The 13,956-nt window shown below is 42.3% G+C and overlaps 3 protein-coding genes across 3 annotated transcripts in view; 1 reads left to right on the forward strand and 2 right to left on the reverse strand.

The window, feature by feature from the left end:
• si:dkey-157l19.2 (uncharacterized protein KIAA1522 homolog) overlaps positions 1–2,298 on the forward strand; it is a 41,330-nt gene extending 39,032 nt beyond the window's left edge. The window contains 2 exon segments of the mRNA XM_012852285.3: positions 1–1,267; positions 1,398–2,298. Coding sequence (XP_012707739.2) covers positions 1–1,267; positions 1,398–1,438 — 1,308 coding nt within the window. The 3' untranslated portion in view covers positions 1,439–2,298.
• A 1,589-nt stretch (positions 2,299–3,887) lies between these two features.
• Positions 3,888–6,690, reverse strand: si:ch211-67f13.7 (zona pellucida domain-containing protein). The gene is made up of 8 exons (XM_012852282.3): positions 6,204–6,690; positions 6,021–6,133; positions 5,833–5,939; positions 5,497–5,668; positions 5,305–5,419; positions 5,136–5,215; positions 4,959–5,047; positions 3,888–4,582 (listed from the first exon to the last, which is right to left on the reverse strand). The coding sequence occupies exons 1-8, from the start codon at positions 6,633–6,635 to the stop codon at positions 3,942–3,944; spliced, it is 1,749 nt and encodes a 582-aa protein (XP_012707736.2). The 5' UTR covers positions 6,636–6,690; the 3' UTR covers positions 3,888–3,941.
• Positions 6,691–7,909: 1,219 nt separating this feature from the next.
• Positions 7,910–13,380, reverse strand: LOC118567062. The gene is made up of 4 exons (XM_036151078.1): positions 12,846–13,380; positions 11,472–11,527; positions 10,862–11,224; positions 7,910–9,507 (listed from the first exon to the last, which is right to left on the reverse strand). The coding sequence occupies exons 1-4, from the start codon at positions 12,890–12,892 to the stop codon at positions 9,320–9,322; spliced, it is 654 nt and encodes a 217-aa protein (XP_036006971.1). The 5' UTR covers positions 12,893–13,380; the 3' UTR covers positions 7,910–9,319.
• Positions 13,381–13,956: the final 576 nt, after the last annotated feature.

Below are 13,956 nucleotides of genomic sequence, written 5' to 3' on the forward strand. Positions count from 1 at the left end.
CTGCTCAAACCTTCAACTGAGGATTCAGGAGGTGATGAGGCACCAATTTTACCACCATCCGAGTTCAGAAACACTCCTTCGTTGAATGAGGCAGAAAAACTCGCTCCTACACCACCGATTGGCATTCCTTTGCCTCCACCTTTGCCAGCACAGCTTCCTGCAAGCAGTAACAACAAATCCGGTGTTCTCAGCACAGAAAATGAAAAACAAGCCCCAGTCTGTGCATCTGATGTAGGTAGGGAACAAACTGCTATCACCCCCTCCCTCCTGAAAATGGTCAAGCTTCGGTCTGTTGACAACAGCCCTGAACCCCCCGAAGTTCAAGACCAGGCGTCTGCTAAAGGTGTCCACGAGGAACCCCCTACCGTTGTAACGTCATCTCTTCTGCAGATGGTCAAGCTTCGGTCTGTGAACAACAGCCCTGAACCCCCTGAAGTTAGCACAGGTGTAAAAGAGGAAGCATCGCCATCTTTTCTCCAGATGGTAAAGCTTCGTTCCATCAACAACAGCCCAGAACCAGCTGAAGCCACCAAGGATGCAAACGAAGAACCAGTGTCTAAAGCCACCCCATCCTCTCTGCAGACGGTCAAGCTTCAGCCTGTAAACGACAGCACCCAACCACCTGAAGCTCAAGAGCAACCAAAACCCAAAGCCCCAGTGAGCCAACAGCTCCCCGACAAAGAGCTCCCAACCTCGTCGTCCAGCAGCGAGGCTCCTCAGAAGCCCATCAGAAAATCTCTGATCATGACCACGCCCCCATCCACATCTCCACCTGCCACCATCACCTCACAGCCAACTCTGCCCCAGTCTCAGTCTGTCGTAGTTCCAGCCACGACTTTACAAACGGTTGTCTCTCCAATGAAAAAGTCTCCCCCTTCCACAACCTCTTCTGGCTCCATGAACCTGCAAGAGGCCATCCGCCTCAGGACCGCCGCCAGATCAAAAGAGGGCCGCGCCTCCCTCCTCTCGCCTTTGTCCCCCCAAGACTACCGTAAGTCGCCGACCAGCACCGCAAGCTTCATCTTCTCCAAAAGCAACAGAAAGTCAGCGATTGAGACAAAGCAAAAGCAGGAGGAGAAGGAAAATGTACAAAACAACGCGGAGGATTTCGCTAAGACAATGGTGACGAGTGAAGGGGAGCCAAAGATGGGAGGGAAAGTGCCGCCCCCTGTGGCAAAGAAACCAAAATCAAAGGGTAAAGAGGCCGAGACCACTGATGCTGTGGAGCAAACTGCAGGTCAGGAAGCACAGCAAGATGGTCTCAAAGGTAAGAGATAAAACATTATTTAAGATTCCATTCCAGGGGGAGTAAATGCATTGAGAAAGGTTAACGTTTTAGTTTAATAGCTGTGCTATAGTCCTAGTGCATGCTAACAATCTGCCCTTTCCGTCTGCAGATGCTACAGAGGAAATGAACGGGACAGCAGGTACTGTTTAGGGCCGGGACATAATCAGAATGGTGGCAAAGCCTGGCGGAGACCTTGGAAGGACTAAATAACGCCGACTTCTTTAATGCAAGTGTTTGAGAAACATCTGGATTTCAATCGACGAGGATCTTGTTTTCAGGAGTCATGCATTAGGAAGTTTCAGTTTCACAGTAATGGTGTGGGTCTTCATTTTCATAAGTAATCAGTTTGCATTTTTATGAAAGCAGATGATGTGTATTTTCCTTGCCAGAGGGTCTTTTGTGCTTTATGTTGCTAAAAATGTGGAGTGAATGTGCTGCCCTCTAGCGTCTGCAAGTGGTTTCACCACTTACCAAAGATGTCCTGCTGAATCAAAGCTTTAGTCTTTGCTTGTATCAAGGGGATTTTGGGGAAATGATTTGTGTTTATAGAACATTTTGTTTATTTAACATATCGAATAATTGTTGATGTGTTCCACAGAGTTCTGTATATTTTCCCAAAGAGTTTCAACGGCAATTATATTTGTTTAAAAAATATATTAAGTTATTTCTTGTTGTTGCATTGGGTCTCGCCCCGGAGAGGATTCAGCAATAAGTGCAAAGATTATTGTTTAAACTTGCTGTTTGTGTAGAGGAACAACCATCACTTGGTATATCAGAAATCCCACATTTTTAAATATGTACGACAAGGTCAAGTACAAATATGCACATAAAGCAATGCAAATCGTTATGAAGCCCATTTCCTGCTGCTTTTAGTTACTGATGATGGGGCCAATGCCTTTCCCTCACAGTTCCAACTAATTTTTGTTGTATCATGAAATTTCTAACTGGTTTTAGAGGCTGTAATGGATGATATAATCATTTATAAAGAAAATTAAACACTTGTGTACAAATCAGTGTGTACTTTTGTGTCTGTACAATCAGTGCTGTGAAAAAGGACTTACAGATTTCTTATGGATTTTTTTTTTTTTTTTTTTTACGTGTCAGATTGTTTAATCCATTTTTAACAAAGATGACCTGAGTAAATTGGAGGACGCTTTCTCGACCAACCTAGATCTAGGTAAAATATATGTGATCACACTAAACCTAATTAATTAGGCAACTCTTGGTGTTAACCACTGCTTTCATGTTTACAATAACAAGCAATGGGTCTTTTACATCGCTCACAAGGAGTTCTGATCCACTTTGAAGAATTTTTTGAATGACCTTAAGCAGGATGTTCTTGCTCAAAACCAATGTCACGGCCTCTCTATATTCAAGTTCAGACTTTGACTAGGCCACTACATTTACTTTGCGTTCTTTTTGAGTCAATTAGAAGTGGACCTGCTGGTGTGCATTGGTCCATTGTCGTCCTCCAGGATTTCCTGGTGGAAAGTAGAATCCATGGCTCTGTCAATTACAAGTTATCCAAATCCTAAGGGGCAAAGCAGGCCCAGACCATCACTACCACCACCATGTTTTACTGAAGGTATGTTTTTCTGAAAGGCTGTTTTGCACCAAATGCAACAGGACACAACTTCCAAGAGTCTTGTCAATCCACAATATTTTGTAAAAGGTTTTGGGAATCATCCAGAAGTTATTTGGCTAATGTCAGACAGGCCTTCTTCTTCAGTAGGGTTTTCCTCGGACCTCTCCTTTTGATCAGTACCTTTCTTGTTGAATCCAGACCACTAACCTGAAGTAACCGAGGTTGGCAGTACTTTAAATGTCCTGGGTTCTTTTGTGACCTGGATGTGTCATCAATCCACTCTGGAGTAATTTTCATAGGCTGACCATTCCTGGAACAGTTGACCGCTGCTAAACGTTTTCAGTATTGGAGAACAATAGCTGTCACTTAGAAATCTAATTTGTTCTCATTGAATTTCTTAAAATTGTTTGGCCCACTTCACGTTAGGTCATGTGCAAGTAATTTCTTTGCTCTGATTTAAAAATATTAAAATCAATTAACTCCAACTATCATTTGACAAATATTTCTGAGACCTCCACCTCTTTAAAGTCAGTATTTTTCCTAAACATACAAATAAGTTTAACATGCCCTATACAAAAAAAATGCAAAAATGTTTTATTACAACACAAATATAAAAGCCTGACATTTTGTTAAAGCTACTAAAACTTTAATGTGAAGCTTCCTCACAATTAGCTGTATCAGACTTTAAAGGGTTAGTCAGAAATATTTTAATCTGACAAACACAGCAAAACAAATCTGCAAGAGAGCACATGCATGCTACACAGTACTGTGTCTTTTACTCTTTATTTGAAACTTAAGTCAATTTCATTCATATTGGAAAAAAAAAAAACTTTAAACAAAATGTACAAAGCAGTAAACTCCACACAGAGCATTCCAATAAACAAGTGATACAAAATAAAGTGTTTCTAGCTGATCAGTGAAAGGAAATGTTCTTGTTTCCTTTCTATGGAATATTTGTCTTTGTTCTTAACATTTCCTCAATTTATCAAGAGACACCTCAACCATTGGAGTTTATTTTGCACAATTAATCTCAGCAACCCTTGAAGTAGATGGATAATCTGGCTTCATCTACTCCCATGTGAAATACCACGTTTCCTCCTTTTCTTCTACCCGTCCGTCTTCATTCTGTTCTAACTTTGGAGACATTATCCTCTTGTCCTCCTCTTTACGTGCAGGTTTCTCCATTTTTCCTTCCTTGAGTTCGGGGGGCTTAAGCCTTCCCTCCAAGCCCACTTCTGTGAACGCCTCCTCAGGCTGCGCTCTGGGACGAAGCAAATCATCTTTCTTTTGGTTCATAGGAATCATCTCTTCATTGACTTCATCTTCCCTTGCCTCAAAGGCGTCCTCTGCATGCTCTGATAAGACCTCCTCATAACCTAAGGCTCCCTCCCCAAACTCATTTAAATCTGATAACTTAGATTCGTTCTGCTTGTCCTCCAAGACGCTCCTGTCGTCCAATTCCTCCAATTCTGGTTTCATCGTTGCTCCATGGATCGTTTCAGTTTCTTCAAGCCATCCGTCACCGTTTTCCTCTTCATCATCATGCTTGTCAACAACCGCACTCCCCAAAAGTTTTTGATACTTCGGATATTTGTCATCTAGCTTGTCTTCATCTTCTTTCCTCCTGCTAACTGCAGATGGGCTTATGTGTCGGTTCTCAGCCACGTGTGGCTGATCTGAGACCATTAATGGCCGACTGATGGCAAAACCTGTGGAAGATCACAAAAAAAACCCCGCCACAAGTGTCATTTTAGAGTTTCAAGTTCACTTAAAATACACAGCTTTCAACACATTAAAAGAAATATACACAGTATTGCATATTAGTGATAATTTAATAAGATCTTGAATAATAGCTGATTGACTTATGATCACCCAGCCTCATCTGTTGCAGGCTTAGACTGCGTTTGTGATGGAATCAAGTTCAAGTTTTCCCCTAGCAATCCTGCAACCGTGGTCAATGCTAATATTATATTTCAGAGCATCTAGGATGTGTAACAAGAAGACAGCGCAAATAACAGTTCCATTATAAACTAGCTAAAAATATCCAGCATCTAAACAGAAATGGATTCTTAAGGACTGACAGACCTTCCAATAATGATCTCCGTGGTTTAGAGGCCACACATATTGATTCACAGCACTCGCATATAGAGTCCTGACCAGTAAGTGCTCGCCATCTGTGGAAGCAAATGCAGTAATTTACCTGGAGTATGCTGATAAATAAATGTGAAACCCCTCCACTCATTTTTAAAGCTTCTTGATCACCTGTGGTCTTGGTAAGTGCAGGATTTCTGAGCAGGTCCCGGACTTTCCGACGAGACTGATAACTTGCAATGGATGGAGACCTAAACAAACAAACAAACAAGGAAGAAGCAAATTATACCCATCGCTGGTATATTTATAAAGATTAATCTGTGCCACCATCATCCTTTACCTTAATGTCAGGGTCAACTGTAAACTGGAAGGTCTTCAAGGAGAACCTCACGGTCTTGTCTGTCCGAGAAACGAACCGAGAGGCTCCAGGTTCATGTCTGCTGTCCAGCATACACCTGTGGATTCAATGAGAAATAGTTATTACAAATATTCAACCAAACACACAAATTATTCCCTTTTCCTGAATACATACCCAAAATTGTCAATTAAGCTGTATTTGAGGGAGGATTTGGAGCCACTAGAGGGTGCTGCATGGCAGCTGTTGATATACAACTTTAATCCAGGAGGTAGGTGGGGTGCAGAGACTTGGATGTTAACAGTTTGTCCCAGCAGGTACACCTTAGACTTGGCTGGTGTCCAAGAATCTATGAGAGTAAATAGGAAAGAACATTCAGAATTTATCTCAGTGAAAAACAAAACAAAAAATGACTCGTGATAATGTAACAGGATTTCTGATCATCTTTATGGTTGATTTTATTATGCATGAATGAAGATGTTCAAAAGGAAAATGGATTTGATTAATTCTCACCATCCATTAAACTGATCTGGAACTCCATGGCACGTCCCTTCAGTTTTTTATGCTGGATCACAGTCTGCCATGTGGGCTGCACCGCCAGCTGGTAGACAGAATGGTCTCTGCAGGATAGGGAGAAATGGAAGTCCTTTACGCTTTTGTTCAGATTGCGTGCCTTTAAAGTGAAGGAAAGCGAGCCTGACCTTTGATAATGACATTCAATGTTGACATCGATTGGGTGAGCTCTGCCCGGGAACCGTTTTGGAGACGGTTCATAGCGGAGCACGTATTTGTAAACCAGAGAATCGTGCGGCACCTGTGCGTAAAACTAGTTAAAAAATGGCTCTTTAATGCGTAAAACGTGGCACTCATGAATCCAGTCTCACCTCCCGCACCCCTTCGCACGCCGTCAGGGGATAGGAGAAGAGCAGGTCACCCTGCGGCCTCAGAACCCCGTTGCTTCTGCAGTCGCTGCCCAGCGTCAGCTCCTGCGCATTTGCGCCCAGCCCGTAGAAAGCTGGTTTGACCCGCACCACAAGGTCCGAGCTGGAACAGGTGACAGAGACGTCCGGGGCGTACGGCAGGTCCGCCTGAATCCCGGCCCCTGGGCCCACGGGAATCACAGCAGTCACCAGCGTGGAGGATTTCACAGACCTCTGCATGGACCTTCTGTCATGCGTAGTAGACTGCTTTGCGAATTTAAACACCTGTCTCCGTGTAGTAAAGAAAGAATTATGTGGGTCCGCCGTACAGCTGATGAGACCAAAGGATAAAACACAAAAGAAAGAAATAACCAAACGATGCCACTTTGTTTTCATCGCAACAGATCGCCTTGTTTCTGTATTCCACCTTCAAGCCGCGCGTAAAAAGTCTTCAGCCACGACTGCAGGCAATTAAGAGGCAGATTAAACTTCCTGTTGTCCAAAAAGAAAAAAGAAAAAAAATCAGGCTTCTGATTCCTCTTGATAGAATAAACTTATTTAACCACCTTTGTTTGAACCACCAAGATCTTAATCTAAACACCTAGTGAAACGGTTTCAATGTATCTCCAGCAAAATAAAGTTGTTTGAAATTCAATCTGTTATCCCCAGACTGTGAGTATTTGCATTCTCGTTTTCCTCTGTAATCCACTCCCAAAGTCTTTGATTCCCTGCACATGAAAATCCCTTTCTTGCCAAATGGTGACAGACAGCAGTGAAAAGCACCTTTAATTCAAAAACTGTTTTATAACAGTATTTGGATATCCTCGGATTTTGTGTAGTTGCATACAAGCCTCTTTGTGAGACTCCAATATGTCGATGCATGTAATGGTCAGGTAGTGTAAGTGTACACAAATAACATGCCAAAAAAGTTGAATGCTGCTTGTCAAGACTTTGATGCAATCAACCCTTATATAGGATTTTTTTGACCAATCTGCATAATCTGATTGAATTTGACTTTGGAAAGTACCTTAAAGACATGTTTCATGAATTGGCACTATATAAATAAAATTGAATATATATATATATATATATATATATATATATATATATATATATATATATATATATATATATATATATAGTAAACTTTGGCAGTGTTATTTAAGGGTACTTGAGATTAATTATTAATGCAGAGCTTTCTTTTAAAGTTCATCTCAAACATTAGATCTCAAAGTTAATAGTGAAGCTTGGTTTTTATTACAGAAACAATTTGTGTAGCTTTCTCAGAGCTCAGAAGCTTCTTATAACTAGTTTTCTGTCTGTTCTTGACCATTGCGACGTACGTATGGATGCTTCAACCAGCGGCCTACAGTCATTGACTCTGACATTTATCACTGGCTGTAGCCGCCTCAGCCACCACTGTGAACTGTATGCTAAAACCGGCATGCCCTCATTGACTGTAAGGTCACATACACAAAAAAGCTCTTATTGGGTTGGTTCCTACTTTTTTTATGCACATTTCTTCTGAGAATTGAAAGCGCTTGAGTTTAATGTAGGGGTATCAGAGCACATTGGGGGGAAATCTCTTTCATGCTACACTTTTCATTCCTTTGTCTAAAAATAAAAGTTTAAAACACACGTGAATCTTTCCTTCCAATTTACAGTTACGTTTTATTTTGTGTTGGTCTGTCGCATAGTGGCTATAAAATACATGGAAGTTTGTGGCGGTAAAATGACTAAAGTTCAAACAGTAAGGACACTTTTACCAGGCACAGCAGTGTAGATGTTTTTTATGGTCATTTCACATGAAAAAAAAAACATTTTTCAGTTTCAACAATTTTGTAACGATTTACAATTTATATATACACATATGTACAACAGGATAGATCATTTAATCTGTTCAAATCTTCAGTTTGTACATGCCCACCAAGAAAATCTGTGGAATCTCATGTGTTTTTCTTGCTAGAATTAAATATTGCCTGCTTACAGAATCACCAGCATCCACTGTGGTGCTGTTTATATATTACAAAAATGTGCTTTCATTGGTAAATAATAATCCCTTCGACAACTTGTATAAATATTTAAATAAAGCCTTTTCCCCTCTTAGTATGTCAGAATATGACCTCTTATACAGATGCTATTTTTTGAGACGTCACATTAAGAGCCAAAGGAATCCAAAGGCTACATTTGCTCAGAAAACAATCATCAGATAAATAAAAATCTAAAATCTCACAGCAGCTGTCATTGACTGAGCTAAACTTTAGATTTTCCTTCATTTGGTACAAAAAAAAACAATGAGTGTGTTCATTTTCAGAGAATTCAAGTATATAAAAACGGGAAATGTTCTTCAGACGACCAAAACAGTAAAACTCCAAACATATCATAAAAGAGTGCTTAGGAAACGGTAAACGGTGAATGTAACGCGCCTCCCCTGTCTGCAGGAGTCACAGTCAGATCTTACAAACCAGTACATAAATAGATCATAAGCGACAAGAACACAAAATCAATTTAGTAACTAAGATTTGATGAGGTAAAGCAGACAAGGGGGGAAGTGGAGTAAGACCTTTAAACAGAACCATAAGGGGGGAAAAACAACTTGTAGAACATCTCAGTAAACAACAAACCTTTGGAAAAACATGACTTTGACATATAGACAGATCCAAGTGACTCGGTAAACAATGAATGGAGATAAATACAGGCTTGGCTGGCAGTTTGGCTCCTTGGTAGTGAAACATTAAGCTGCTTAGCTGTTTTCATACCAGTGTTTTTGTTGTAGTTGAACTCGGACACAGCAGATGGAAAAGGCAATGAACGCAATACTTTGGCCACTAGAGGGCACACTGAAGCTACTTGATTTACAGTAAGCAGCAGGTTAATGCTGGTGATAAGGCAGCTGAATGAAGCCCAAGATTTTGTCTGAAACTCAGCAAAGCAGCTGTCAGGCACGTGGTGGAGGACTAATGACCTGAACACCTAGAAGTCACTGAGTCCACCATAACCTCCTCTGGTCACCAGAATATTCTGGAGTCCAATATGAAGCCATCAGTCCAGCAGTGGCCCAGTCGAGCTTCAGGGTTCTGTTAAAATGCTGAAATAAAGATCGACTTCTGCTGATATTTTCTGTGCCAGGAACTGAAGAGAACTTTGACCATCAGAGCTGCTGCTGCTGCTACTGTCAGTCCCAGTGCAGCATAGAGGCCAGTCCTTCCTCGACCTTCTGATTCTGGATCCAGAGTCGGTCTCTGAGGTTGGGAGACATCAGCAGCTGCTGAAAGGACAAAACATGAAGAGGATTTATGCTCTCATCATCATCATCATCAGCTGTTAGTTCTTCATCTTCTACCAGAGAAACTGTTGTTCTGTCTCTATTGGATCTGGTTCAGCTGCAGCTTTGAATTTAGTGTGAACAGCAGAATAAAGAGTGGTGAAAAATCAGTTCCCTGATCTAAAAGCTCTAAAGCAGTTATTCCCAAACTATTGTTCGCGTACCCCCTAGGGGTACGCGAACTAAACTGTGGCGCTCCGGTCCAAGAGGTCACGTGATTCGATTTTTGCTGCTCAGCCAATCGCTGTATTGTCAGCTGTGCGCGTTCACCACGTCTATGTGTGGAAGACGATTTAAGACTGAAACTGTCGCCGATTCGGCCAGACATACAGGGGTTATGCGCGTCCTCTCAAGCACACCCCTCACATTAGAGTCACAAGGACTCCGTCACGCTCCGCAGTTTTGGCTGTATTCTGAACAGGCTCGTTATAGTCTTTATTCTTGTTTGTTACATGTTATTATGTTATGCCCTTTTATAATGCAGATGTATTTAGTATCTGCAGTCAAGTTAATAAAACTCTGATCCCTATGTTGAATGTTTCTTTTTCTTTTTTTTTTTCTTTTTTTTTGGGGGGGGGGGGGGGGGGGGTGGGGGATACGCGGATGGAGATGAAATGCTCCATGGGGTACACGATGCAAAAAGTTTGGGAAGCACTGCTCTAAAGCAACATTCCTCAAAGACACTTGGTTCTCAGACACATTAAACCTGAATAGGCTCAGTTCTCCAGAACTACTGGAATATGGAGGCTTTCTATCAATCCATGGACTCTGTAGGGCTGCTCGCTGGAGCAGCTGTAAGCACTGCTGCCTGGCTACAAGCAGGTCCTTGGTTCAAATCCCTTTGTGTGCTGTGTTCATGTTCTCCCTGTGCAGTTGTGGAGACTCCAGCTTCCCTTCATACAAAACATCCATGTTAGGTTGACTGGACCCACATCTGCCCTTAAACCCTGCAGATCAGAACCAGCAACCCGACCCCATGACCCTGCATTGAAGTATTTACAGAGAACGTATCAGTTTGAGTTTCAGGCCGATTCTTTGCTTCTGTGGAGATGAAACGGGTCAGCTTTATTCATGGAAGTAGAAAATAATAATAAACACAGAGCAGATATTTAGGAAAGATTCTGTTCCTCATACCAAAAAGCAGATCAAGGAAGTGAACAGTTGAAAAAGCTTGAAGCAATGAAATTATTCATTTTCAAAACTGGGATCTCATGCCTCTAGTAGATGGAGACATTTGCTCATCAGCAGTTCTCAAGATTTTAATTAATCAGTGAAAATTATATTACGTTCTTCTTACCAGAGACATTGAGTTGACAGGATCCAGAACTAGAATCATCATCAGTCTGCACAAAACACACATACAGACCAGAGTCTTCAGTCCTTAGTCTGGACACATGGAGTCTGATTCGTCCTTCTCTGAGGACGTCTTTGTCACTCTGGACTCGTCCTGAAAACTGTTCATCCTGAGACTCTGACACCTCAACACCATCATGGACCCGATACAGGACTGATTCTTTCCTGGGCGTTAATAGGCTGCAGTAGATAACCAGGAATCTCCAGGGTCCATCAGGTCTGGTGGTGAAGGTCCACTCCAGAGTGATGCTGTGGTTCTCCTCTGCCTGATAGAAGCTCTGTGCCACATTCACTACAAATGTTGCTGCTGAGGAGACAGAGAGGGAAAGAGAGGAGCAGACACACTGAGAACTGGAACATGGGAGTCTTTAAACTACATCTCTAGAGCTTTCTGTCCCATGATGCTCTCTGTGCTGTCAGAGCTCTGCTTGATGCTCTTCTAGTCAAACTGCTTGATCAGATGAGGCTGGAGGATTGAAGTGTTCCCTTCACTGACAGACTTTTCACTGATTATTGATGGATTTAGACTGAACAAAGAGAAGATGGAAACTGACCACAGAGACATGAGTTGAGAATTATGGGCAGCAGGATCCTGCAGATCATCTTCTCCCTGTGAGAGAAGACAGAGGAGGAGAGTCAGCAACACATCAGCTCCAGCATCACTCAGACAACCAGGACTCCTTCAGCTCAAACAAGGCTGTTCCGTCAGAGATCATGACTGCCACCTGGTGTCTATAAACTAATACAGCAGCAGAGAGACAGCAGGACAGGTTTCCATTCTCTGCAGCTGCTGAAGGACTGTTAGTAAAAATGAGTCAACTCCCTCTAATTATTTAAATTTCCACATTTCCTATGGGATGGGGAGGAGGAGTAGAAACCATCTTTCAGTCTGATTTATTAATTAGTCTCAGCCCAATTAATAACTACAATTCTTTTGAACATTTAACCCTCAGTTTCCCTTATCCAAACTGCAAAGCAATAAAACCTCTTCCCTTTGTTGTTTTGTATCGTCCAACAGGCCCTTACTCTCAGTTTTTAGATCAGTTCTCACACTTATCTGATTTGGTGATAAACACTGAGAAGGTTATTATAGTGGGGGATTTTAACATTCATGCTGACACTGAATGCGATAACCTTAATGTAGCCTTTAAAACTATCCTAGATTTAATTGGTTTTGCTCAAAATGTGTATATACCGACGCACTCTTGCATTCATACTTTGCATCTTGTGCTGACATATGGCATGATTGTGAAGAATTAACAGTATTTCCTCACAACCCTGTCCTATCTGACCATTTTTAATAACCTTTGAGTTCAATTTAACCGAGTTCTCCACCCTCAAAAGGTTTCATTATAGTAGATCTTTATCAGATAATGCTGTATCAAACTTTAAAGAGTCTGTCCCCCTTATAATTTCCTCAGTACCACATAAATGCCCTGCAGATGGCAGCAATGTTGTTTCTTCCCTTTCCCTTGTCGGTGTCACTTCCTCGTTGCATTTTGCATTAGACAAAGTAGCCCCTTGAAAATTAAAGTAGGCCCTTGCAAGTGTTGTTGTCACAATGAAAAAAAAAGTCAGGGTGTGCAATTTTTCAACTAAGAGAACAGCTTTACCAAAAGGAGCATGCCTTGGAGTCCTTGTTGAAGCTTTTCCTGAACCCACATGTGAACCGGAGCAAAGCACTGAGCCTAGTTGTATGAAAGAGAATGCATCACCATTGCTGGTAGGAAGAGTAGCAACAATCTCTGACACTCCTGAGCACCTCCAAGGCTCGGTTGTTGCTACAAGTGAAGTTCTAACTGGAGGACAACAACAGCGGTTTATTCAACTGCTACTCTCATACCAGTCCATCTTTGCTAAAAGTGAGACTGATCTTGGTTACATGTCTGCTGTGACGCATAAGATTGACACTAAGCCTGTACGCCAACCTGTCAGAAGAACCCCTCTGGGATTTGAAGGTGAAGAGGAAGCACATCTTAAAGCCATGCTGGAAGCCGGAGTAATCATGCCATCAGTTTCTGAATGGGCTTCTCCAGTGGTCCTGGTACGCAAAAAAGATGGAGGAGTAAGGTGGTGTGTAGATTACCGAAGTTTGAATAGTTTGACTATCAAGGATGCTTATCCGCTACCCCAGATTGAAGAATGCCTTGATGTTGTCGGTGGAGCTACCATGTTCTCTACCCTTGACCTTCAGTCTGATTACTGGCAGGTTGCAGTGGACAATAACGATCGTGAAAAGACGGCATTCATCACCAAATGGGGCCTTTATGAATACACCCGAATGCCATTTGGACTCTGTAATGCTCCGAGTACTTTTCAAAGGGCAATGGAGCTTGTCCTTAGAGGCCTTCAATGGGACACCCTTCTCATTTACCTGGATGATGTCATTGTCGTTGGAAATGGAGTGGACCAAAGCTTAGATCGTCTCGAGCAGGTTTTTCAACGGTTTCAGAGCCATGGGCTCAAGCTAAAGCCATCAAAATGTCACCTGCTTCAAAATGAAGTTCTCTTTCTCGGCCATATTGTGAGTGGAGAAGGAGTCAGACCGAATCCAGCTTTTGTCAAAGATGTACAGCTGTGGAAATCCCCTGACAATCCGCAAGAGTTACAAGCTTTCCTGGGGCTATGTAACTACTATCGCAAATTTGTCCCACGTTTTGCAGAGCTGGCAAACCCCCTTCATCATCTTCTCAAAAAGGGGACTATGTTTGTATGGACAGAGGAACATCAGGCTGCTTTTACTAAGCTCAAAGAGAGACTGACTACCACACCTGTGCTGGGTTATCCCCGTCCTGAAGGCAAGTTCATTCTCGATACTGATGCCTCCAACAACAGTGTCGGTGCTGTCCTGTCACAGGTCCAGTGGGGAGAAGAGAGAGTTCTATTTCATCCCTACTGACCGCCAGAGGCGGTGCTTAAAGCACTGAATGATCACTCTTGCGCATGCACAGGTCGAGAATCTTATACCAACATGGTCACGCGTGACCCCCGGTGACTCCGGAGCCCATATAGTCACGTGACAGCGACAGCTCAGTCCCT

Source organism: Fundulus heteroclitus, chromosome 19 (genome assembly GCF_011125445.2).
Source record: "Fundulus heteroclitus isolate FHET01 chromosome 19, MU-UCD_Fhet_4.1, whole genome shotgun sequence".
Lineage (NCBI taxonomy): Eukaryota > Metazoa > Chordata > Actinopteri > Cyprinodontiformes > Fundulidae > Fundulus > Fundulus heteroclitus.

Excerpts from the sequence above, each read along its gene's own strand:
- LOC118567062 (XM_036151078.1), bottom strand. The coding sequence starts at position 12,892 with ATGTGCTTCCTCTTCACCTTCAAATCCCAGAGGGGTTCTTCTGACAG. Across the intron at positions 11,528-12,845 it reads CAGAGGGGTTCTTCTGACAG|GGAGAAGATGATCTGCAGGA; the intron begins GTTGGCGTACAG and ends CTTCTCTCACAG. Across the intron at positions 11,225-11,471 it reads TCTCAACTCATGTCTCTGTG|CAGCAACATTTGTAGTGAAT; the intron begins GTCAGTTTCCAT and ends CTGTCTCCTCAG.
- si:ch211-67f13.7 (XM_012852282.3), bottom strand. The coding sequence starts at position 6,635 with ATGAAAACAAAGTGGCATCGTTTGGTTATTTCTTTCTTTTGTGTTTTA. Across the intron at positions 5,216-5,304 it reads CAGTTGACCCTGACATTAAG|GTCTCCATCCATTGCAAGTT; the intron begins GTAAAGGATGAT and ends TTGTTTGTTTAG. Across the intron at positions 4,583-4,958 it reads ACGGAGATCATTATTGGAAG|GTTTTGCCATCAGTCGGCCA; the intron begins GTCTGTCAGTCC and ends GATCTTCCACAG.